This window comes from Platalea leucorodia, assembly GCF_965183815.1.
Source record: "Platalea leucorodia genome assembly, chromosome: 14".
NCBI classification, from domain to species: domain Eukaryota; kingdom Metazoa; phylum Chordata; class Aves; order Pelecaniformes; family Threskiornithidae; genus Platalea; species Platalea leucorodia.
In genome coordinates this window covers 3,465,698-3,483,940 of record NC_138836.1, presented here as the reverse complement: position 1 = coordinate 3,483,940, position 18,243 = coordinate 3,465,698, and the positions used below count along the sequence as shown (strand labels likewise).

The window sequence follows — 18,243 nt, the reverse complement described above, 5'->3', positions numbered from 1 at the left end:
TGTTTAGAGAATACAGAGAGCAACTAGGGTCAGAAACCTGATGAGACGTCAGTATCGTATGTGCTTCTGAGGAAGGAACTTAGTGGTTTCCTTTTAAAGGAAGCCCTATTAATTTAGCATTAATAATGTATTGAACTTTAAAGGCTCAAGGATATTGAGGCCATTTCTTTGAAGTTGCTGAGTGTCGCCAAACCGCATTGAAATTAATGGGAGTGGAGGGCAGTGCGATGTAAAGTAAGAGCTATTCTGGAGTTAGTATCACAAGATATCTTGCATCTTCTTACTGCATTATTTTATAGAGCTCTTCAGACTTTATATCTAGACATGATTAAACAACTCATTGGAGAGGAACTACCCCATCTAACACAAGACAGAGCAGGCTATTGGGTATGCTGACACTCCTGTCAGAGACTCTGGAAAACATCAGGACAGCCAAATTGTATTCATGTGGTTTAGGACCCATGAAACCCTAAGCATGCCATCAGTGACTGAGATGGAAGGTGCTGGGTTTCTGGCGTTACCCTTTGAATTTCCCATGCTGCCTGCAATCAGTATTATGTTCTAACTGCTGTAATACAGCTATGTATTTTTCTCCTGCATTGATTTAATTGCTTTGATTTCTTGCAGTAGTTCAGCTTTGATGCAATTTTGACTCTTGTGCCAGAGAAGGAAAAGAACTGTACCTCATTCAAAAGTAATGTGAATCCCATAGATATGTATGGGGTCTGAGGAAGCAGAGGTTCACATCTCTAGTTGATCGTAATTTTTAGGTAGAACCTTCAGCATTCTTTCATATCAAAGCAAGCTGCTCAGCTTTCCCAGACAGCATAGAGAGCTATATAGAAGTTCCCTGTCTCTCAGTCGTTTCAGAAATTAAATTTTGCTGAAGAAGAAATTACAAAAAAAGTATTATTTTAAAAATTGAAGCAAATAACATTAAGTGTAACACTGCCTTAGTATTCCAGCCACGTTAGCCAAAAATTACTCGGAGAGAGCAAACATGCTATCTTTTACATGATGTGGTCTAATCCTTGTACGTGTGTGTCAGTCACATTAAAAGGACAGCAGCTTTATAGGGACGTTTGATGTTCTACAAATTGAGTCAGGAACAGTATGCAGAGTTTTGTGTTAAATTAGGTGCAGTGACATAAAGTAATTCACCCTGCAGTGCAATCCGTCATTTACATTGGTGTATTTAGGTGCTTAGGGAAGAGTGAGTCAAAATGGTTTTAACTTTTTCTGACTAAAAGCTTTAGATACAACCCATGTTTTTGTTCATTTATATTAGAATTTAAATAGCAGTTTCATGATTGGGCATGTATGCTTTATGGAAAAGTGCTTATTACAAGTTGGGACCCACCACCCAAACCCACACATTTATACAGCTTCCTTTAACAGCATGACTTAGCATGTTCATCTCAGGTTCTTTGTAAACATTATTGGGAATAATTCCTGCTTACGCATTAAGTTTATCTAAACTGTTTTGATAGTATTCAGAGGTCAGAAAGCAAGGAAGTTGTTAACTAATTACATTTCTACAGCTGAGTGAAGCACAACTTATAAGCGCCTAATGAGCACAGTTTCATGGGATCCCTTCAACTAAATCTGGCTATTTTCTTTCTTGAACAATAGGATGATAACTGGTATTACAAGCCAGTTTTTACAGGTAGATAAATGAAAGTGGATGGTCGCCTGCAAGATTAATAAGAAGAAATGATGTTCTGGAGTCCTGCCTGCCAGTTCTGTGCAGTGGCCTATGGATTGACTATCCTTTGCCTTTGCCCCTTTCCTCGCCTTTTAGGATTTGTAGTGAAATCGTTCACAAATATATTTGACTAGAGGGATGAGAATAATACCTGCACAAGATCCTTGTCTCTGCTGAACAGAGCTGAGCCTTAGACACACTTTTTACTTCCTGCAAACTGAGTTATTGCTAGATAGCCTTGCAGAGTTCTGGTGAGAGTGCTGTAAGCAGAATGTGCATCCTAATATGGGCTTAAGTACTTGTAAACATCTTAGTTTATGGTTCTTCAAGCAGTATTTAGTGACTCTGGACATCCGATGGCTCTCGTCAAAAGCCAACTACATAGGTACAGTAGGTGCAGCTGTCAGCTATGTTGTAATGTTACGCCACATTGTTTGTCACTAGTACCAGCATACACATCAGTCTGCTTGTACGAAATCTCACCCTTTGCCCCAGATTTTTAATTGGAATCTTATCAGGAAACAAAATTGCAATAAATAGAAAATACACAGAATAGTCAAGTCTGTGCCATAGCAGAGTTCCCATGACAGTGCCTTACTTTTGCCCTCTGATGTGATAAAAACAGGTCACATCCATTTTGCTTGTGTTGAATACTGTTTGGAATTCACAGCAGCAGTGAGAGCTTTTACACATGGGGATGGTGGAAGAAGGATTTATGGAATTGGAAAGTATTAACTTAATGAAAGAGCATTTGCATGTTTTCTGAGCAAAACATTATCCAAAAAAAAAAAAAAAAAGAAATCTGGCATAGCTGATGAAAGCATTTTATTTATTGATCCCTTTATAATCCTTTGTTTTCTTTTTCCTGCCTCATCGTATGGTGATGCATACAATGTAGGCTGTAATATTCATAAGCAGGCTAACCTTTCTTGTCCTGTAACTATCACTTATAAATGATGCTTTATATTATGCCTGAAGTTTGTGTTGTTAGGTTCTTTTAGTATAAAAAGGCTGTATAAAAACATCTTAAATAATAGCTGCAATTAAGTACAGACTTGTTTTTAAACAAACTGAACATTAATTATAGAGGGCTGAATCTTCAGCTAATTGCATCTGCTTAGTTCCCCTGCTGGCAGGTCCACTTTGTACATGTGTATTCCATTTGCTTTAAGAGGTATTTGTTGGTGTGAGCCAAAAGCTGGTGCTTGTATGACTGAAGATGTTGAAACTGATTTTTTAGATTGAGTAAGTCTGTGTTCTCACCAAAGTTTAGGCAACCAATCCTTGGGTTTAACAGTGTGCAAAATATCCATATAAAATATAGTAATTAAAAACTATTTAAAATAATTACAAAGTATGTACATTACTTAAGATTCTGGAAATGGAGTTCAGCAAAAAAGATTAAACTTTTTCTTACAGTCTTTTTTTTTTAAAACATCCTGCACTGTTCTCTGCAGGGCTAGTTTTCTATAAGAACACAAGATCTTCTGAAACACTACAGGAAAATTCCTCTAATTTTTATTTTTGCCATAAGGCACAGCCATCTTGGGTTACTTGTCAGTTACTGAGGAAGAAACCTTGAGAGTGATGAAGCTACTCGCAGTGAACTATGGGACTCTGAATGGCAAGTCCAATAGTATTACATGGCTGAGCAATAGCCTCTGCTAGCGGGGAGAGAACCAGGACAAGGCCTATACAGCCAATAGTCTGTGGGGCACAAAGGGTGGATGTAAGTGAAGATCCCACCAGTATCTCATACCTTATAAATACATCTTTCATTTTCAGTGTTCACCATTGTAATAGCAGATTTGAGGATTTTTTCTTGTAGTAAGCGCTATGCCATTTTTCTGTGAGTTTCTTATCAAAGTATTAGCAATGACTTAATGCTTTGCACTTTTATTATGGAACTATATGGCTCATAGTTGCAGCTGTTTTTCTTTTTAATCTCATAACTATGCAGAAGAGGTAACACTGATAAAAAGTTATCATGTGTTTAATGCCAGGGCAATACTAACCAGGTTATCACAAGCAAGACTCTTAGGATGTAAGCTGAGTAGCGATAAGCATGCAGTGTCATTAATATAGCAATCAGAAGAGCTCAGATCAATAAAATTCAGATGAAAAAAGATTTTTTTTTGCTGTGAGCCTGATTCTCCACAGTCTAGCATTTTTCATCTGTGTGAAATGGCAGTGAAGTGAATGGAGAATTCTGATCTGGCAGGATTCTGCTCTTGGCTTATGCTCAGATGTGAATGACAAACGATGGTATCAGATACGAGCCTTTTTATCTTTTATTTAAGTATAGAAAGTAAATAAGTAATTGTAGAATGACTTGTTTATATCTTGAAAATAAGCATATTTACTGAGGGGTATTTTGTATTAATTACAGCATTTTATATTATGTCAGCATTAGCACTCCACCAAGATGAAGACCTCTTTGCACTGCAAATAATATGCAGATATTTGAGCATCTGCATCATGGTACCTAGTATCTGATACAATGTTTTCTGATTATTTTGAAATAGTTTTACTGACTGAGCAACAGCTTCTCTTTGAAACATAAGCCTATTCATTTTAACCTCTAAGCTAGATATAGTTAACTGATGACTTTACGGGGCATTGGCATCTTTTGCTCTTTGCATTTACTGTACATTTTTATGATCTTGTACAATGCTGTTTCCCTACACATGGAAGTCACTAGGAAAGAAAAATGCACGACATCTTGCAGAACTTAGCCTGTAATTTTGTGCTCCACAATGAGACATACCTACAATAATCTGACAAAATGAAAGCAACGCATGTCATATCAGCTCCAAATAAATATCCTGTCTCCTCTACAGCAGCTGCATTGAAAGAGATCTGACATAATGGTGTTACATCAGCAGAGCTGCTAATCTCAGATGCTAGTGATTTCAGTACTGAGGGAGAGAACCTTGTAGCAAATGGAGGTCATTCAATATCCTCTAGCACTTTGGACAAATGTGGCATTTTGGACCGTCCCTGCTAACGGCAGAATACAGTGCTGGTGCTGACACTGCTGTTGCAGAGCTACTTGTGCAGGTAATCTGCTCCTAACAGCAAAGTGTCTGTTCAGATGGGCCTGTTTATTTTGGTGCCTTGCAGAAGCAACAATATTTCTTGGAAGCAAATGGCATACTCTAGGTTTTAGTGGTAAAAGCAGAAGTCTCTGACCTACCAGAAATGATTTTTTTTTTTTTTTTTTTTTTTTTTTTAGATTTTTAACCCTGTTTAGGAATACAGAATTGCTTTCTAGACCTTTTGCCTCTTCAATATCTTATGTGACAGGAGATGCCAAAAAAAGGAGCTGCCATGGAGGGGCTGTGGTGTTCTGGTAGGAAGATAGGAGTATCAGAATCCACAAAGCAAGCATGCATGTCTCTCTCTGTGGTCCTCAAGAGGGAGAATTGCAATGAGAGGTACATTTTTACTTTAACTGAAATAAGAAGGATGCTGAGAGAATTTTGCTATTTTCAGTGTCATGAGGTGGCACATATGAAGAATCCTTTTCCTTGGCAACAATTCCTGAGCCATAAGGTTGAACCTGTTTACCGAGGCACAGTGCCGCTCTGTCAGATGGGCACTGATACACCAATTGTAGAGACCCTGTGTTGTATGTGCATCAGGTGTAAGTGTCCCAGATAGGATTCCCAGCAAGGATTGTCCATATGTCTGTTCATTCTAATTTTATATTCCCTTGTTCCATTACTAATCCAGGTATGGGTCTGAATATGTTTCAAAAATAGAGAAGAGCTGCTTTCTGCTTTAATGAGACCTCTTGCCCACTTGCATAACATAGATTGGAGTAATGTTTAGGAGAAGCTTTTGGAAGACAAACTTTCCTCCCTGGCCTTACCAGACCCCCTCCCTCTGCATTCAGAGAAATGAGAGCTTTATAAATCTTCTTCCTTTCCAAGGAAAGTCCCTGTAGGATCCATCAGAGATGGATCCCTGTTTGATCCACCAGAGACTGAGTTTGGCACCAAGCTGGATTTCATACGCACAGCAGAGTGGAAATCTGCGTTCAGTCACTCTCTGCACTATTTTGCAGGGTGGTTTGCCTGAACCGCTATAAAACATTGAGGTTTCAGGGTTCAAGAAGGAGCACGGCACTGGGGATTGTCTCCCTAGCTTCTCACAATCACCACCTGCCTTTCCTCTTGATTTCCCCAGTGGCCTTAGTTTTATGTAAATCAGCAGGACTCTCAGCATTGCTCTTGCGCTATCTTAAGATATTTTACATGGCTATGGTACAATAACTTATTTTGCTTATTGTACTCCTTTTTATGTGTTTCATTTTCATGTGTATTGAAGAGATAAGGATCTGATACCTGTGGAATGTGCAGGGTGATGCCAGGTCATGCTCTTCTCTGATAGCTGAAGCAATTGCACAGGCATCCAATTATTTAGTACAAAGCTTTGATAATCTAATTTTCTTGCTCATGTCATGCAGTCTGTTCCATACTAATGCAGCAGATTTGAAAAAATATGACAAAAATCTTAGTTTTCCTGATATTCCTTTTGGAATTAATTTTACTAAGTGTGGGGGCGACACACTGAAGCAGAACTGCAGAGCAAGCCTCTTTTGATTTTGGTTTAATTTAAACTCTGAATAATGGATTATATTTTTCTTCTGGACCTGGCATGTATCATTTAGATTGGCCACAGAGTGGGCAAAAGTGATGCATTTTTTGATTGTATATGTTTCTATGAATGCTGATGGTAAGCGGTTGCATTTGAAAATACCCATCCTCCCTGAAGTCTTCTTAACTTGCCTCTATCTACATACATACTTTTTTCACCCGCTTTTCAAATGCAGCTGCCTCTGGTTGGCTGAACCAGCGTTAGCTGTGTATATGACTACAAGATGCATTTTAATGCAATGTAATTTTCTGGGAAATTTTAAGTAGAACAATGATTGCTGTGCTTTGTTGGGACTCACTTATTAGTATCCTCTCCTACTGCTGAAGGATCCTGAAATCTTTAAGGACTTTTGTTAAGTCCCAACCAGTGTTGAGATCCAAAAAATTGCAGTTCAGATGGATACGAATATTTTGCCGCTCAGATATTTTCATCTTGGGTTGGGATTTGCCATTTTCCAAATGTTTGTATAGTGCAGTCCAGCACAACAAAGCCAGACACAGTTTGAGTTCTCTAGGCAATTATATAAATGCTAAAATAATGAAGATAATGTCATCTGCAAACTGTAAAGAGTGCACAGTGGAGTACTCCTTTCAGTTTAACATGTCACCATTCAGTAAATGGAACGAGCATCAGTACTGCAAGGAGAAATCTGCATCCACACATACCCCATTCCGCTCGTGCGTCTGGATTTCTGGTAAAGCAGTGTTGGTCCTTCTGTCAGTATGTTTAATTAACTTCAGCTTTACTTTTGTTTCTGCAATTTACAGTCAGTTAAATCATAAATAGTGTTTTGTAACTGATAGAACAGTATGTAATGGTCCTCATCTTGTATCCTTTTTAGTCTGAATGTCACATCCTCTTTGTAATTTTTAATGACAGCAACAATTTTTATTATATTGCTGGAACTTTTCCCAGGGTAATTGTGTCTTTTGTATATCATATGTGAGCTAGAAATGAAACTGTAGCAGAAAGCTGCTAAATCCAGCATCTTCTGTAGCTGCGTATTTATGTTAAAAAATTCTTGGACCTAGTGCAAGAGATTGAAAGCGTCTTATAAAACAAAACCAACCCAAAATTTAAGTTAATGATACACAAGGTAGCTGAGCTTTCCATAGCTCAGTGAGAGTTGCTCTAAATATGAAAATATCAAGCAAAATACAAGTGAAGACAGAACATGTTTGCATACCAGCTCTGATCTGCTATCTTATGGAAATCAGCTGCACGTTTGTCTTGCTATGTGTCTATATGCCCTTTGAAAGTACTTCCAATTAACAGAGGTTTTACATTTTGACCACAAAATTTGCTCCAGTTCTGATTTCCTTCAAGACAAAGAGAAGTAATGACCTTATGAGTAGCAACCTGACTGATCAAGACCTTTCTGCTTTTGGCTTTTCAGGAATTCAGAGAAGTCATTTAAGCAATAGTCTCATCAGGGGCAAACCTTATCCAAAGCTTAGACTTTTACTGTTACAGCCTTCAGAATACTGCTCAAAGAAACCTTTCATTGTGTAACTATATGGTGCTATCAAATGCAACTGTAGTAGAGTTGCATGTCACATATGCGTAACAGAAGCAAGTATCTTACCTAGCTGCCAGGATGACTGTGCTGGGGGATAAGTAGCGGGTGCTACACTGAAGACAGCAAAGACAGCAGAAAAGACTTAACATTCCTGCCTCAGCATTATAGCATAAGCCAATATTTGCGAAGCCATGGGCTGTGCATTTCTGTTCTGGTTTTGGACTCAGAGCACATGGGATGAGAGGAGCAGCAGTTATAGACACAGCTATTGCCTGTGGTTCACTCTGTCACTTCTTGCCATTCAAAGTGAGAGATTATTGGAGAACTTGGGAAAGGAAGGGGAGAAACTGCTTTTCAGTCCACCAACTTAGACTCAGATAATGACTACTGTATTTGAGTGCACTCTTTTTCTCTGCATTTTTATCCCACACTTAATTTATGGGTGGCACAAAAGCCATCAATAGTGCTATAGATCCTCACTTTCTAGCTGAATTTTTAAGTTCAGTGATCAGTTCTTCAAAAGCCAAGTATGTTTTACTGTATGATAAACAGGAACAAAGACCTCTAAGATACAGATGCTTAGCATAATTCAATAAATTGAATAAACATCACTTGGGAACTTGAGGAATGGCTCTTTTGGAGAAGATGATACCCTCTTTAGAGTTTCCAAAGTTTATGTAATTAAATATTTCCTATACCTTGCCTTAATTTTATGCTTTCTTTGATTATTTCTTTCTAGCTCAACAAAATTCACCAAAAATCCATGAAGGCTGGTGGGCTTATAAGGAGGTCGTCCAGGGAAGCTTTGTTCCAGGTAAGCGTAGTTTAAAAATCTTAGTTTTTATTAAATATTTTTTTCACTGGAATTAATATAGTTGCATTTGGGGGAGATGTTTTGGTTTTTTTATCCATTGCAAAGATTTGAAGTACACAAGTACTCAACATCACATTATAGTGAAGTGTAGAAAGGTTTCTGTCAATACATCGTCCAAAGACCATGGCTGTTTCCTGGGAAAGAAATCACTTTGATGACATTCCTGGTTTCTCTCAGTAAAACTAACATGATGCTACTTTGTGAATGCGTGTGTTCTGTGTGTAGAAAAGAGAAAGGGAGGACTGAAAAGCAGTATTGTTAATTGGATGAATTTACTTATCTGATGCAGTGCTTCTAGATAATCCCATTTCCACAAATTTAAGAGTATATTAGGAAAGGAACCTAACTGAAACATGAACCTAACATGCAAGTTTCACTGATTTTTGTTTTGGAAACGAGAAACAATGAGTGGAAAAAGATGAAATCCTACCTTGGCTTCAGTAAGATTTACTAAAAGGTAAATAATCAGTAGGCAGCTAAAAGGATAATTAAGCAACACCATTTGAACTTAACAGGCAAAAAAGTACTAGAAAATATTACTTGGCCATTGTGTGATCTGTTCCTAAGAATCTGTAGACTTGATCTATCATCAGATATTTTCACTGTTGTGACACACAGTTACAATCTGAGAGTCATTCAAAATATCCAAAATGCTGATTATCTTGATAGGAGTACCAGTGCAAATGAGATGAAATATTTCAAGCCACAAGTTTCTGGCACTGAAATTCTCGTGAAAAGCACACATTAAAATCAACATCTACAAGCCCGGAGCTTAACCATGAGAAATTTGGGCTTGGGAATATCCTTAGAAGATTAATGAGGAAACAGTCGTGACTCAAACTTTCAAGAAAGACCACCTTTTAGACTAGTGTGGAGACACCTCCTTTCTGAGAGAACCCTGAATTAGCCATACATGTTGAGTATCAGCCTAACCTAGCACACATCCTCAAGAATTGGTCCGAAGGGACAATTATGAACAGCTCACCGAAGCAGCTAGGCAGAAAGCAAGGGTAATTTGGGGGCACCTTTCTGGCAGACTGTCATGTTTCTTTCAGATTCAACTCTGCAACCTGTAAGCCTCAGCAGAAGAGAGAAATCCCATTAATTTTTACAGAACAAACAATTTTTTTCAGCAGCACCTAGATTTTGGAGTCTTTGAAAACCATATTTAAAGCATTTCAAGGATGCATTTTATGGGTATGATCTCAGACTAACACATCACAAAGGATATGTTAGTACATATTAAGTTTATCCATAATGTTAGCAGTCACATATCAGATCTCACATGAGATGCTAATTAGCACCTGAGAGGTGATAGCTGCGAGGCAGTCTGAGGAGCTTTAGCTGAGGTTGCTGACTGATGTGCACCGAAGCAAACAGCTATAGCCATCTGCTAAGATGTTTCCTTTCCACAGCTGTTTGTCCTATCCCAGGGCCAGAAGTTACAACCCTCAAAGATATTAGAAGGGAATATTTGTCCAAGACTGTCACTGCAGTTCAAAACTGGCATCTCAGCTAATATGATTGACATGAAAACAGCTCTTTAGCTGCTTGGGGGAGCAACCACAGGCATAGAGATGACTAACTGGGGGTAATAGCATTGTAAAACACTCCAGGATGAGTTGCTAGAGTTTGTCTGTCACAGCTTTGGCTGTGTGAATACTTTTCGCCTACTTCAAAGCAAAGTCACCGTCTTTCTTTGAACTATCACTTCTTTCATGTATATTTGTGTAAGAATGCATTTAGCAGTGTATCGCAATATGCTTAGGTTAGACTATGCCATTCATAAGTTCTTCCGCTTAATACTCTGTTTTGGATGCATTTAAGTGAAGTCCTAACAAATGCTCTGGATCCTGCGCAAATTTGTCTTTGAGCAGTTCATAAAATCCAACCATACTTCACAACATTCCCCAAATCCCAGACTCCCTGTACTCTACGATAGATTTTAGAGAAGTTACTTTAAATCCTTTTCTAATGTAATACGTTCATCTGGACACAGATTTTTTTCCCCCAGATTCTGGGATTCACAACTTAAATTACATGTTGTAAGCCAGCGGCTTACAATCACTGACGTGTATCTCACAGGCAGGAGAGGATATAGGCAGAGATGAGGTGCAAGACCCACCCCGCTCTTTCCCAACTTCCCTTCTTGCACTGCGCAACAGAGAAGAGAGCAATGGCGACTGACAGGTTCTCTCACTACAGTAACTGTGGCTTCCTTGGTGCTTGGTCGTCCTTGGTCTTCCAAGGAAGACCTTCCTTGGTCTTCCAACTTGGTCTTCCTTGGTGCCAAGCACTGCAAGTGAGGGAGCAGAGCTGTCAAGTGCGGGAAGGAAGGTGCATCAGTGGCTGGATCTGTTTATATACTAGTGATGCATAAAACACTCTCCCATCTCTCACCTTTTCTAAAAGCAAAGAATTGCTCTTATGATTTAAATCATGTAGGCAAACAAAATAGAAAGTAAGTAGTACTTTAAAATGTTAATTGAATGCAAATTAGGTTCCAAATTAAACTTCAGGGAATGTTCAAGGATGAAGAATGAATACTTTTCTTTATGCGTGGTGATCTGCATAATAATCAAATAATCTATATTATTACATACTTCCACTACATAGACTTTTTCTGGTATGGAATATCAAAGTAGTTCATGATGGGTTAAAATACATTTACATAACCTTTTTTATGTCTTTTGTTTGGCTGAGTTTTGCTGTGACCATGAATATGTTGTGTCACTGAAGTAGCGCAAGCATTTTCAGGGTGGCAAAGGCAATAATATTTCAAACTCTTCTGTACCATTCCTTTTACTTCAAATAGATGCGCATAACCTTTGATACTCTTGCGTGCTTGATTGTATTGATTCTCTTCCTAATGGTTCTGTTTTTTTCATAGCATTATAAAAGTGGGCTTTGGTAAGCATAAAATATAAAGGTGGTTAAATCTAATTTGTGATCACGGAACTCCCTTGCCAAAACTCCATCCTGTTACTGAAACTTTGGACTACATGTTAATACGAAAGCATAACTGTTTCTTGCCCTGGGAAGACACCATCTTCATGACCCTACTGAATTATACCAAGTCTAAAGTTACTTTACAAGGATGACAGTGCTAATCTTAGCTAAGAAGAGGAAGTCCATCTCTACCAAATAATGAGTGAACTTTGCTGAAGGAGCAGATAATGTTCTTCTCCTTCCTTATAATGAAGGTTGTAAAACAACTTTAATTCCAGATAAAGATCTATATCCACTATGATTCATTATTGGGTACAGATCACCAAATCAAAGGCTACTTGTTTCGCTGAGATTCTGGGATGAGAAATCCCCTGTTCATAGTTCCTTTCACAACTCATTTTACTATAAAAGGGAAGAGACTGCTAGAGATTGATACTGCTGCTCCTGCCTTTTGCAAGGATCATGTTGATGGGATTATGCCCTAACATAGACCAGCTGGCAAAGCTACACAGACTCAAAAGGAACACAAGGGCAGTGTTTGTGAAGCACTGAGAAACTCACTCCAAGGAGGAAATGCATGAATTTGGTAATGATTTACAAGGAAAAAAGAAGCCTGAAACAATTGACAGTGTTGGCGATGGGTGCCAAAACCTGATTTTAAACTTCCTGCTATCACCATGTGTTTTTGTTATGGCCCACACAGACAGTTCAAGTGTCCCTAGTTTCTCCTGTATGGGCTTTAAGATTTATTACAGCTTTAAGATTTCTTTTAAACTACAAATTTCTTAATGTACATGTCCAAAAATAGCCTGAGACGGGCAGGTCACTGTAAGAACCATGAACTGTTTGTCCATTGCCTGAAACTGAGAGATATGAAACTTCAAACCCAAACATATCTTAAACTTTCTGAAAAGCTCATGTATTATGCCATCCTCCAATCACATAGGGGTCTATTTCATACACTGAGACTGGTGATCACTTAGTTTGGCTGCCTAAATAATACAAAACATAAATGTGCTGATTGCTACTCCTGCATTGCTCCCTCTTGTACTAACTATAACATTTCTTCTAGTCTTATTCTGGGACTTCAGGAGGCTGCAGCATCACTCACGGCCTGGTGCATTTTGCTTGTCAGTGAAAACAGTGGTGCTGTCTGAGCTACAGTAGTGTTTTAAACAGTCTGCACACGCTCTTCAAAATCATTCAGTCTGGTGCCGACTCTGAAGAATTAACCAGCCATATATAATTATTTATTGGAACAATAATAGCAGTTTTTCTTTTAGAAAGCAATATATTGGAACACCTCATTTCTTCGGGGTGACAGAGCATAGATTCTGCAAATCATTCACTTATTGATTGGAACTTAGGTTAGTATGTATAATATTTCAGCTTTGGTTGTCAGTTAAAGATAGCTTGAAGGAGATATATTTTGTACCAAATATTTTCCTGTTTTCTTACTTCCTTTGGTGATTCTGCAAAAACTGACTGTTTACAAATCATGTACCTGGAAAGGAAACTAGATTTTTTTGTATTTTTGCATGGGAGTTAAATATAATTAAATGTAAAGCCATAGTCTCACTTTTCAGTGAATTGTTGATACAATTAATTATTGTAAAATAGCAAGGAACAGATGAGTTGACTGCTTTTAATTTGGAAGAAAGGAACACTATTGAGGGGAGACATTTGATGGCTTCAGTTCTAATACAAATATGGCAACATTTGCTCATCTTCATATGAATTGTAACCAAATTATAGCATTGAGTTTGAGACATTCTCACATTAGCAGTAGTTCTGTACTTCATGAGACTATCAGAATGAGTCTGTAATTTTGAATCTTCCGTAAAAATCTAAAGAGGCTGGTTAGAGAGTGACTCACACCTCAAAGGTTTGATTTATCCCTGAACTTAAATATGAAAAAAGTGGAATTTAGCATATTAAGGTCTGGTTATGGTTCTACATAATACTTTACCTTCACAAGGAAGTACAATTCCATGTGATACAACTTGGTCTCCAAGTTTAGTCAACATTTAGTCTTATTAAGTTTTATGGGTACTCTGTCTGAATTAAAGCTGAGTTTTCCAGATTAATGATTTCATGGGTTGGGTTTTCCTGACAAAGCTTGCAATGCTCCTCTTATGTGGATACTCACATTTTACTGAGAGATGAAGTGTCCCTTGGCAAGTCAGTGATACAACTGAGAGAACCATGCCATACTTCTTTATAGCAAGAAGTGTATTTAACAATCTCAGTCTATGTCTCTGAACTTCTGATCATGCAAAGCTTTAAGCAAATATAAATACTGTGAGTTGTATTATGAATTTACCTGATGTTAATACAAATGTGAATCTGCTTGCTTTCATGACTAGATGGAGAAATAATGCAAGACACTGTGAGTGGTGATCTGTAATGTCTTCTTCAACAGCAGTCATAGCAGTGGTAGAAGAATCAAAGTTGACATTGATTGTGAAGATGTACGTGCGAGAAATGGGATTTGTTTATTTGTTTAAGAAAACGCTACAAGTGGCTGCTGAACAAAAGTGTCAATTTAATGATATTCTAGGATGTGTACAAGGGGGCCCTTGCTTGTGTAATGGGCACATTCTTAGCAAGTTCAGGTGAGAATACACAAGGTGTTCATACATCTGGCTGTGGTCCAGCAGTCTTTTGTCTGTCCAGTAACTCTTAGTAATTAAGCAGGACTAAGGGCTTTATCTTAAATGCTCTGGTAGCAATCCTTCTCTGGGGTTGCCAGCCAAGCTGAATCCTGAACTCTCATCTACCCTGTAAGAAGTGCAAAATGAACTGCAAAGGCATAAACCACTTTGGCTGATAGGACAGCCCCGTTTGCTGTAATTTCAGTCGGGCCATTGCTGTTGCCAGTGACTAGCCCTTAGAAGAAGGTGCCAGCAAGGATGGCTGCATTAACTAGCAATACACTAAATTTTTTTAGCTACATCCAACTTCTGCAATGGCTTCCCAGCATGCGCAGGAAATTTTCTTCTAATTGGTTCCTAGTTTCTAGCTAGCTTTGAATTACCTAGAAATCTCCCTAGAAGCTTTCTCTGACATTGTTTCCTGAATTAATAACTATGATCAGTGTCAAGCCAGGAAGAAAAACTGCCGCTACAGCTTTCTGAATGGTGTCTTACCCAGAGATGCAAAGGTGATGGGCAGTGAGAAGTTTTTCGAAACTCCCTTTCTAAAGGGAATAAAAGGGAGGAAAGGGAGTAAAAACCAGGAGATTGATGGGGTAAGTAGGTTAGTCACGTTATCTTGTCCAAACTGCATCATAAAAGCTGTGATAGACTATGTTAGGCCTAGTCATATCAGTTTCCTTCCCCTATTTATGGTCTGTGTACCTTTACTGTTCCAGTGGTGGGCAGTCTAAGCTCACACTTAATAGGCAGAGTCAAAGAGAACCTACTGTCTGTAGATGCTCTATATTGATAGTAATAGGTAGAATATTTCTTAATCAGAAAGAAATAGCTCCAGCATTTTATCACTTTCTCCATTAGTTCTTTAGCAATGAAAGAAGACTGTAACAAAACTTTGAGTCAATGCAGAGGAAGAGGTACAGGACCACAGGACACTAGGCAGTGTGGTTCTCCAGGGCAGTCTGACTGTGGAGGAGATGTCCTGGCAGGCGGCCTCCAGGAAATACACTCAGAAGAGGGCAGCTCTGCCTGCCTGCCTGCCTGCAGCATGGACCTTCTCCCCTTCATGACACCTGGTGGCACTGTGATTTGATTCCCACAGCCCCCTTCTCACTTGACTAAGGAGCCCAGGATTGGGGATCATCCTTGACAGGTGCTTCTGTTACTGGCATGGAACTCAAAAAGTTACTGTCTTCAGGTCCTTCCCACTCCTTTGAATACCCATCTATGCAGTCCTTCTTACAAAGGCCTTTTGAATAGAGTAAGTTACTGTCTTACATATGGCCCGTAGCTGCAACCATTTTGCAAACAGATCTCTGAATACGTTTTCCCCCCCTAAGCTTCCTTCACTCCTTCAACAAAACAAAGAAATAAATTTTAGAGGGCAAGCAATGTGAACTAACCACAGTAAAGAACTCTGAAAATCTAAAATTTTAAACCTTGCCAGACTTGTGGTTGGACCACAGTTCTTTGCTAAAGTGGTCTTAGATCCCTTTTCCCTTAACAGCCTAATTACCTTTCTTGGGTGTGTTTTTTCCTCCTAAGTTATGATTAATATCCACAGAAGAAAAACTGCATGTAACAGATGTATCTTGGACTTTGCTTCATTATACTGACAGGACCAAATGATTCAAGTTGTCTTCCTGTCTATTTCTAGCCACAGTCAGGCACTGCAAAGGTCAAGCCTTCCCTTTATAACAAATACTGCATTGGATAGCATGTTGTATCTTGCTGTGTTACCAGCTGTCTCGTACCTCTCCTGCTGAACCTGCAGGTTCCTCCTGCTAGGACACAAGCAGTATCTCCCTTCTACATCAGGAATGTGCTAATATGGAAGACCTTCAAGGCAGTAATCTACAGAGCCTTGTCAATTATTGTACCTCACACTTTGCTGTTAGGTTGGATGCCAGTTTTAAGGATAGCAGCGCTCCAATTACTTTTTGATAAAGTTGAAAATTGTCTTTCCCCCTATCCTGAAGTGGTTGCTGTTTACCTTGCAGTAACACTAGTACGGGTTATAAGAAGGAAGAACAATTAAGTAACACTAATTCCTTGAGACAAGCTGTACTTGGTAGGGCTACCACAACCTGCATGGATGACGGCTTCTAGCTGGGAGGAAGTTTAAGAGATGGTGGTTACCATTTGGGCATTTATATCCTCAAACAGGAGAACAGGGAGCAGTATCCAAAACGTCTGGTGTCCTACACACTGTGGAGTCTACAATCATTACAGAATCTTGAAGACCTACAGTTACTGTTGGTTAAGTAACTGCTCTTTCTGCAAATTTAATGCAATTTAGTTTTTTTAAATATTATTCCAGGCCACTTTGAACTTCTTAAAAGAGAAAAGCCAGCAAGCCCACCTCTGCAATCTTTCAAGGGTTCATCATTCCATGATGAGCACATCCTCTTAAGCTTTTGCTTAAAAAAAGAAGGATCATTCCGGTGCAGGACCTTAGATGTATCACCAAAAGTTTGGGGTTTGGAATAAAAAGGTAAGGCTAATATTAGGAATCTTTCTTTTCTTAGGTTCTTCACTGTGCCCTAAAAGCGAGGGAAGGAATTCCAAGTATAGAAACTGGTGTATATATATAGGAAAAGGGTTTATCATATTCTTGATGAGCTAAGTATAAAACCAGTTGAAACAATGGTCCGTGACTAAGTCATTAGTAACTGAAAGCTTGTAAATCCTTACTCTGAAGGATTATTCAGGATAGTTCTAAGTGCCAGACAGCAAGGGTCCTGCGAGTTGGTGCTGCTGAGTATATGTAGTGGTATGTTCAAGAAGTTTATCTTATCTTACATCTTGACAGGCTACTCTTCACACAATATCTTAGTAGTTCTTGATAACCTTTGGCAGTAGACATTTTGATGGTATCCATGTCTTAGAGGAGTAGAATTGAAGCACAAAGAAATTTGATAGAATAATTAGTGGCTGCTCAGACACCCAAGGAACTTTTCTAAGCTAATAATCCAAACTGAAAGGGAGTAATGACATCTGCCATGGCTGACTATGTAAGGAGAGGACTTGGAGCTTTGGCTGTTAATTACCTCATAGTAGTAGTCTTTTTTTGTGTGTGTGCATGTGTTTTTGTACAAGACAGATAGTAGCAGTCATTGCTCCCTACATTTAAAAAAAAAAAACAACACCTTTCTTTATAGATTTTTGTTGTATAGTGTAAAATAAGTTAGTGTCTCATGGAGAAAGTCACTGAGAATAACAAGGAATAGTATTTTTCTGTGCTAATAACTTTCTTCTGTAGTGTCGTGTAATTGGACTTCATTAGAGAAGGGTTACAATGCTTCAGCTTTGGTTTGCTTAGGTACTTCTCCCATAAATCTGTATGGAATGAGATAGAACTGGAAGGGATCGCAGTATAGCATGGAAATAGAGATAATGAGTGACACTAAGAGGCTGCCTCACCACTCCTCCTGTCATTATCCCACTTACAAAAAATACTCTTGTAAAATGCTTTGATGAAGAGAATTATATTTTAAGAGTACTACAATTAGAGTTTGCAATTATCGGTTAGGAATCCACCTCTTATTTCACTGAGACTATTTACATCAGAATATTTTAGTGACTTCAGGGAGATTACTCCTAACTGTTACATTGTTGATGAACCCAGCACCACTGAGGACTTTATATTAATACAGCATGCAGTTTTCAATTCGTACATCTCATTAGTACAATTTAGTGTCATTGGGGTAGAATTTGCCGCTTCATACAGAGGAAAACATGGTCACTGCAGCTACACCCTTATCTGTGGTTAAAATAAACTCCCGCGAAATAAGATCACACCACTACTCTGTGTATGGTTACACAGAGTAACTCTGCTTGTTGTTTGTTGTCAATGAAAGCTTTACTGTTACTCACAAAG

The 18,243-nt window shown here is 38.6% G+C and overlaps 1 protein-coding gene across 1 annotated transcript in view; it reads left to right on the top strand.

Annotated features, from left to right (window-relative positions):
* Positions 1 to 18,243, top strand: part of CA10 (carbonic anhydrase 10) — a gene marked incomplete at both ends in the record, with an annotated part of 204,609 nt that overhangs the window by 28,821 nt on the left and 157,545 nt on the right. The window contains one exon of the mRNA XM_082327135.1: positions 8,626 to 8,700. Within this exon, the coding sequence (XP_082183261.1) occupies positions 8,626 to 8,700 (75 nt within the window). The remainder of the gene's footprint in view (positions 1 to 8,625; positions 8,701 to 18,243) is intronic.